This window comes from Sebastes umbrosus, chromosome 17, assembly GCF_015220745.1.
Source record: "Sebastes umbrosus isolate fSebUmb1 chromosome 17, fSebUmb1.pri, whole genome shotgun sequence".
Taxonomy (NCBI): Eukaryota; Metazoa; Chordata; class Actinopteri; order Perciformes; family Sebastidae; genus Sebastes; species Sebastes umbrosus.
This window is the reverse complement of record NC_051285.1, coordinates 3,905,950-3,914,497: the sequence shown is the minus strand read 5'-3', so window position 1 is coordinate 3,914,497 and position 8,548 is coordinate 3,905,950. Positions and strand designations below refer to the sequence as shown.

Here is an 8,548-nt window from a genome sequence, read left to right as displayed (position 1 = left end):
ACGGCGGTAACAAAGCAGTTGTATTTGATTTGCGTTTCCATAATCTACTGTATTTAGCACATCAACTATTTTTTGACAAAGGCGAAAATCACCTCAAGTGAGCACTAAAACTTTTTTGCGGAGTCGAGGAAGTTTTATCGAACTTTTCCGTTTCCATACAGATTTTCTATCTGCAATACTTCAAAATGCAAATAATAAAATACGTTGATGCAAACACGGCTAGTGTGGTGCTAAAGGAAGAGTCAAGGAATCACCAAAATCATTAGCTTTCATCGTCTGGGAGCCATGAATGTTTGTATTCAATTTTGTGCCAAAACATCTAGTAGATGTTGCGATTGATAAAAAGTCACCAACAGGATTCATCTTCTGGCGACCATGAATGTCTGTCCCAAAAGTTCATGGCAGTCCATTCAACAGTGGATGAGATATATAGATTCTACCATACACATTTCCTTCACAATCACGCCTCACATTAAGTATCTTTGGTGACTCTGGGGAACACGGAGTCTTGAGTCGATTTTGAAATAAGGCTCTGTGGGATAGAACAATACTTTGACACACTTGCATACACATGCAGAGTACATTACGTGTTAACATTAAGGGCGTTGTCCCAGATAATGAGGCAGATCTCTGAGGCTCCCTGCTCAAAGCATCTTGGCACAAACATAATGATTACTTTCCCTGCCAGCAAAATACAGAGGTGGACTCCACCCTCGCTGCCATTATACCTTTATACTTTGACTTATTCTTCTTGCTTAATTGTTGACTTTCATTCCCCCGTCAGGTTCTTTTGTGTCACGCAGCCCCAACGGCAGAGTTACCTTTCACCTGCCACGTCACGCAAACACAATCTCTCTAACCTGCTGCGGAGCCATAACGGATCAGAGGAGTCGATGAAGGGGAATCATTAACTCTGCTTTCTCTATGTTTTGGTCAAAAGCTGTCAATATCCTCTTTTTAATGTTTGACCCAATCTATTATCTCCTCACAGATAGCATGTTATCGGAATCATGCAAAAAGAAAAAAAAAAAATCACGTGTCCACAAGATAATCAAAGCAAATATATGACTCATCTCACACAATTTACAACTGAACTCTGACACCAAGAAAAGCAATGCCAAAAATTGTAACATACAACTTACGCTGTGTTTCAATTCACATATTTTTATGCACATTTTGAAGTATCGCATTAGAAAAGCTGTATGGAAAGACAGAATTCGATAAAACTTCCTCTATTGCGGAAAAAAACAAAACAATAAAGCTGAAAGTTGCTAAAACGCTCTATAAAGCTGAGGGGAACTGTGGTCAGGTGATAATTCTGCGAGTGACCAAAGACCAAAGAAACAAGGAAACAATCTGCTATTATTTTATGGATCCTTTTATTATTTCATTGCAGCATCGTGCACAAACAAACAAACAAAAAAAATACATCATTGTTGTTCTTATCAATTTGTACAGAAACTGATAAATTCTCTGACACACAAGTATCAAAACAAAATTAAACAAGCATTCACATACAACCGATCTAAAATCCCATTAGTTAAAAAAAAAGAAAAGAAAAAAATATTAATATTATAATATGAAATAAAACCAAACAAATATTTACAAAGTCTTCTGTTGAAACTAAAACTACAGTTATGTACACGGGGGGTCGTGGTCGGCGCTCATTCCTCGAGAGAACTTGATTCCTTGGGAAGAAAGTGTTGAAATTACAGGATGTGTTTCCCCCAAATGAACACATGTTGGACAAATTTCTAGACATGACATTACTAACACACACACTTTTTGCAAAGTGCTAGAAACAGTGAAGAAAAGGTGAGATCAGGTGTGGGCAGTAACTGATAAAATGAGTGGTTCACAATAAAATATTAAACCATATTCACCAGAGCTCTCTGGATTTTTGTAGACTATTGATCATTATACAGGCTCCACTGGAAACTAAAAGTAAAAAGCAAAAGTTGGTCACGTCTGTGGTTAGTCACGTGACTCATTGGTATTGCATGACACCCTCCCTGGTCCGTCCAAAAGTAAGCAAGAGGGGTTCCCTGTGCACCAGTCTCCGATGCCGAGGAGCACTGTCCAGGCGACGGTATTTGACGAGTTGGGAGTGAGAGCGTGTTGCACAAACTGGAAAGCTGTCATGTTTGCATTGATTTTTCTGCAGAAGTAAATTATGAAGTAGCTCGCCTAACATAATGAGTAATCTCATACCGGGAAGGTTTAGATTTACAAATCAATTCTGTCTTCAAACTGTCTCTTCGTGCTGATGTTGTAGTTTCTTTTATTTTAACTTTCTAAAAGAGAAAAGGTGGCTGAGGGTGGAACGATGGTGGAATCAAACTCTTGAGTTGTACAGTGCAACATTTTTTCTTCCTCTTGTAATTCCTGTTGTTGGCAAGTGTACAAAAAAAAATGCAAAGGGCATCTCGACTTTTTTTTTAAAACCCTCAAAAGAATGCAGGAGCCACAAGTGCCAACGAACGTCATGCAATCAAGTGAACATGAAGTGAACAGGCCCGGCTCTGCACTCCGTGAGAGTGTAATGTACCAGCCGCACTGTACATCATAAACGATTACATAACAGGTCTATCCACCCATCTCTGTCTTTCTCCAGTTGAAGTGTTGAACAAATACAGGAGGTGAAAAAACAAAACAAAACGGCGCTGAATAGAAAACTGTGAGCAAACCGCAAGCTGTCGTCAGAGGAGCTCGGTCGCCGCGGCAACGGGTAATGTCTTGGATACAAACATTGGCGAATCGCTCTGCTCTCTGAGCTCAACAGGTATTACCTGTGCTGAAACAAGCAGAACTAGGCGATTATTAACTTTTCCATGGAGAGTTCTCTGATTGTGTCTGTTGATTATTTGTTTATTCTTTTTCTTTTTTTTTATTATGAGAATGAGATTATATCGCAAGGAAGTTTCAACATATTACTCATATTAACATTTGATGTAGGTTGTCAAGTATAAATCTCAATACATTCGTTGTATTCGCACACATATGCACACAAATATAAACAAGTATGTACAAAGGCAGTTGGAGGGACATACATCTCCACCTCTCCTTGAAAGTTCATATCTCAAAATGATAAAAGCCGGTGAGCGTGGTGGTGATGATGATGATGATGATGATGATGTTGGCGGCAGATTTGTCGAAAAACAAATAGTTCATGTTGTTTAGAAGAGAAGATTCCAGGACGTCCCAAATGCGTCGAAGGAGCCTGACACTACAGTTTCTGATGACTGCAACATTTGCAGTAATGCATGTCGTGTTGGACCAGTGCATGTTTTAAATCAACATCTGTTCAGTGATGAGAACAGACACCAAAATCATCCCTGAGTCCTGGTAGATCATTAGCTCTGGTGTTAAGACTTCAGCAAACAATGTGTTGACTGATAGCAGACGACCAGTTATTACCTCAGATATAATATTGCATGTTAAAGAGCGAGCCATGACCGTTTTGCTCCCAACTGCCCAAACTACATTTTTTTCCTTCCAATTCCCACTGCTGAGACCCCTCCCTGTTGGGTTGTGGAAGGTGTAAAGCACCAGGTGACTCCTCTGACACACCAGAGGCCTGTACTACGAAGCAGGATTTGGGGTCAGCGAGGTAACTTCAGGTTTAACCCTTCAGGGTTGTCAGTAATATGACGGCATCACTCAACATCTGTTAGCATGGAGCACCAGAATAAACAGGGATGATTTGGGTTCTGTGTCTGTTAAGTTCAGGTGGCTGTCATGTGTTTGGGTGTGATGATGTGACGGTTCTGGGTACGTCCATGTTAGTTCTGGTGACGCTTCATGTGCAGGGCCAGGTGGTCGGAGCGTGAGAAGCAGCGGCTGCAGGCGATGCACTTGAAGGGTTTGGCTCCGGTGTGTTTCCGGTAGTGTCTGGTGAGCTCATCCGATCGGGCGAAACGCCAGTCGCAGCTCTCCCACGTACAACGGTACGGCTTCTCACCTGCAAGAGATAGCAAGACAGGACGGAGGCGTTAGCAACGCACACAACATTTTCTCAGAGTAAAAAAAATAAATACATTTTGTATATACAATCAGTTTTATCATGTATATTTTTTAGCAGCACCCTGTTTCTGCTGTAGTGTTCTGCTGGAGTAATCATTTATCCAGCCACATTTTCCCAGGGACTCAGAATCTAAAGCAAGCGAACACCAAGAGGGATTTGAAAAGATGAAACTGTTTTGGATGCTCTAGCAAAGTATCTGCAAAATGCCTGTATTGTTTTAAAGGTGCAGTGTGAAGGATCTGGCGGCATGTAGCGGTGATTGCAACCAACTGAAACTTCTCCCGTGTGCCAAGAGTGTAGGAAAACTACGATGGCTGATGTAAAAATGCGGATGGCCCTTTCTACCCAGTGTTTGGTTTGTCCGTGGCGGAGCAACATGGCGGTAGATATGAAGGGCTCATTCTAAGGTAACGAAAACACAGCGATTCTTATTATCAGGTGATTGTACACTAAAGAAAACATACTTATTAATATTATATTATATTTCTGCCAATAGATCCCCTTAAATACTACACACGGGTCCTTTAATTAAAAAATATGAATCGTGTAATATTTCCCTCCTTCCAGGCAGTGATTGGTTTCAGTTTATATCGATTTGCCTTGAAAATCTATTTCCAAAGACTTGATTGATTTATTTAATAGCACATAAAAAGACATTTAAAGAGGTACTGCACACGTAAACATGTTTTTTTTTTAGCTCTAAACTAAATGATATGACCGTACTCTGATGAAACACATCAAAAATTAAATTAAATTTGTTTTTATATAGCGTCAAATCATAACAGAAGTTATCTCAAGATGCTTTTCACATAGAGCAGGTCTAGACCGTACTCTATAATTTAGAGACCCAACAAGTCCCTCATGAGCATGCATTGTTATGTGACAGTGGCAAGAAAAAACTCCCCTTTAACAGGTAGTAGGCAGCCATCTGCCTCGACCGGTTAATTAACTGATAACAATCTGCATTTCATGAGTTGAAAATGGCTCAACACGCCATCTACTGTTTTGAATCATCCCTGAACCTCGTAAGGCCGGTTGGGACTAATCTCCGTCATGAGATTAGTCCCAACCCCTCAGCCCCTCGCCCACTATTTAGCAGTTTTCAAAACTTAACTCTCAGTTAACAATGTGTGACTTTTACTTTTCTTACATACACCTATCATTGCATGGCAACGCAGTCGAGCAGGAGCTCTGCTGAGGTGTTAAATGCATTTTGATAAGTGAGATTAGAGACTGGGCCGCTGAACAGAAACCTTAATGCCAGTAAATAACAGTTAGTTGTTGACGTGTGGTGGCTTGTTCTCAACCTGTCAGTCTGATGTCAACACATCCTCCAGATCTCATCAATGACACTGGTGACAAAGAAATGTCCTTTCACAATAAAACCTGAAAGTGTGAGTGAGTGAGTGTGTCTGCCTACACAATGTGTGTTTCTAAATGGGGGCGATGGCAGTTAGCAGTGTGTGCTTGTGGTTTTTCACGACTCCCTCTCGTAAACACGGCGCTCATTTCCATGAAGCTGAACCGCGAGATAAAATCACATGGAGCAACGGGCTCAACTATTGTCACACACACACACACACACACACAGCATGTAACAAGATGTTCAGGTTGGTTTGCTCAGTAAATACGTACAATAATATTTATGGAGTGATATTCCTCATTGGAGAAAAAGAGACAATATGGCATCTCAGAACATTTTCATGTCTTGACTTTCAAGAGAACTTCTGTTGCTTCATTCACAAAACCATCGCAGAGTTAAAAAATGCACCGTTGCAGCCAAAAGATGTTGATTTATGTATATAATTAAATTTCTGAGAAACAGTTTGATAGGAGCTGACAGCAGTAACCGCTGTGTGTGTGCGTGTGTGCGTGTGTGTCATCACAGCTCACTTTGTTGTTACCGACACACCTTTTTTTTACAGTTACATTATCAGACCAAGCGTGTGTGTGTCTATGTGGGAAATCCTTTAGGAGAGAGGTCACTAAAAGGCAGACCACAGTCCGAGCCCGGACGCAGATGCCACCCTATCCAGACCCGGACTTATAACTGATAGGTTATTGAGAATTATTAAATTCTAACAAAGTGTTTCTGTGCAGATTTTCTAGCCTTTATGTCAGTGGTTTAGTGGCCCAGGAAACTCACAGACCAACTGCAAGTGTCGTAAATCATCACAAATGATGCTGCTCAGCCAATCAAATCTGTGCATTCCGATAAGCATTGTGAGTCGAGGCAGTGAGTGAGATACACACACATGAGGGAGATTCGAGACGAGAGAGGGAGTAGTCGTAGAAATAAGTGAATACAACACGTTCTCACTCCCAACTCGTCAAATAGCGCCGTTTGGTCAGTGCCCCTTGGCATCGGAGACCGACGCATTGGAGTACCCCTCTTACGTTTTTACTTTTGGACGGACCAGGGACGGTGTGTCAATGCACGCTCGTTACAAGTGTCCTTTCAAAATAAACTTCCGTTTTCACAGGAAGTTAGGTTTAGTCAACACGGACACTGTGGTAGGGTTAGGAAACGGTTGTTGTTGACGTTAACTTCATGTGACTAGCGATTCACGTGACTGACGATACTAACAACTAATGTGACAAAACAAGTCAACATTACTTTTAGTTTCACACGGGACACAAACAGCGGTCTCCTGGTTGAAAGTCTTGTGTTTGTCTGACCCATCCACCTCCCCTCCCACGCATCCTGAACGGACTCTCACTCTATTAATATTACATCACTACAACTACAACTGGAACTACGAGGGGTGCAACGGATCACAAAACACGGTTTTCAGTCACAGACTGGATCGGCAGCAAAAAAAGGGAGCAATATAACTTTTAGAGATGCCCCGATCATGTTTTTTTTCCACCATTATTGATTGCCAATCGTCGATGAACCACAGCGTAACAGATACAGATCGTTGTTTTTGTTGTTGTTTTGTTTGGGGGGTATCCGTACGGATCAACTAAAGTCGGTGACACCACTAGCAACTACTGAAAAACTGCCTGTACATGAGAAAATACAGAGCTGAGCCCAGTGGAAACTTGGTCAAATCAGAACCTGGACCAACAAGTCCTCATAGCTAAATGACAAAATGGTTTGTTTACAAAGACGAGCTTTGGGAGTGTTCATCTGGCAGCTACACCGGTAGGACGAAGACACGCCAACGGGAATCGTTTCATGTTTTGGCAGCTAAACTTTGTTGTTTGTGTCTCACGCTGGCAAACATAGACGTAAACAATTTAAAATACTCAAACAAAAGGAAATGCATTCATAAATAAAGCACGCCCCCTGTTCTATAATTATCTGGTAGTTCTGGATCAGAAGGTATGAAGAGACTAATGAGCCAAGAACATCCAGCCAAATAAATCTGAACTCAACACTTCTGCTACTCCACCCAAACATTGACATTTCTGTGCTGTGCCACAACGTGCTGTTGCCCAACAGTGAGCTAATCATCAACACGGGGAATTGAATAGGCTGGTATGCACACAACAGGGAAAAAAAATGTCATCTTTCATCGTGGAGGTGGAAATTAATGTCAGAGAATCAATGCCAGGCGTGAGCACAAAACAAACTGAACAGGAGATAACCAAACAATAAATTCCTTTAACGGTGGTTTGGTACTTTCCACAGCAAAAAGTAAAAGAGTTCATGTCCCAAACAAGTCCAGTTTGTGGTTTCCTTTCTAAAGAAGCACGTTAGATATTGTTGAGACTTTTCTTTTTAGATGTTTAATGCCACTAAATGTAATTTATAAATGGCTGAAAGTCCCAGAGGAAACTCTTTTATCAGCCGGTGTCGAGGGAGTGTGTCCGTCTTTGGGCCATCAAGTGCTCATTACCAGCGTGGGCCTCGTTAGTGCTGATTAGATAGCTTCTGCTATTGACCATCAATCACTCAGTGACAGCCATTAGCGGAGTGACGGGGTCCAAAGAGCACAGGAGGGGTTCAGGTGATAGGAAGTACAAAAACATAAGCAAGGCAGAAAAAAAAACCTGCCTCTTAAAATGGTGTGTTTCTATTATTAATAATCTACAATCATCTAAACAACAAAAACATGTGAGACCAAACATCACACATCAGAGTCACTCCAGCCTCCTATCAGACCCATATCCTGTTTCTACAGTTAACCGCTCTAGATGTGTGTGTAGAGGCGGAGTACAAATGTCTACATAGAAAAGGCCGAGGCTCTCGAGCCGCAGGTGTATTTGGTTTTGCCCCGTAGCTGCGCTGTCGGGGTCAAAAGCACAGCCGCCTCTCTGAGACTATTATCCCAGAGGGCTGGTGAAACACGACACTCACAGAACAAACACACTTGAGTGGTATATATATTCCTAAACAAGCTGCATAAAGGTCAGACGAAAGCCTCCCCCTCCACCCATCCATACATGCTTTCATTTCCCTTCAGTCTAAAGAAGAACAATTAAAGTATTGATGGTTTATTTTATTTATGCTGTCTGCACTCGTTTAACCTGCAGTGATTTATATGCACAGTTTCTCCCACTTCTTATGGAACTAGG

The 8,548-nt window shown here is 41.5% G+C and overlaps 1 protein-coding gene across 1 annotated transcript in view; it reads right to left on the bottom strand.

Annotated features, from left to right (window-relative positions):
* Nucleotides 1-1,360: 1,360 nt before the first annotated feature.
* klf5l (Kruppel-like factor 5 like) overlaps nucleotides 1,361-8,548 on the bottom strand; it is a 28,018-nt gene continuing 20,830 nt past the window's right edge. The window contains exon 4 of the mRNA XM_037749693.1: nucleotides 1,361-3,961. Within this exon, the coding sequence (XP_037605621.1) occupies nucleotides 3,783-3,961 (179 nt within the window). The 3' untranslated portion in view covers nucleotides 1,361-3,782. The remainder of the gene's footprint in view (nucleotides 3,962-8,548) is intronic.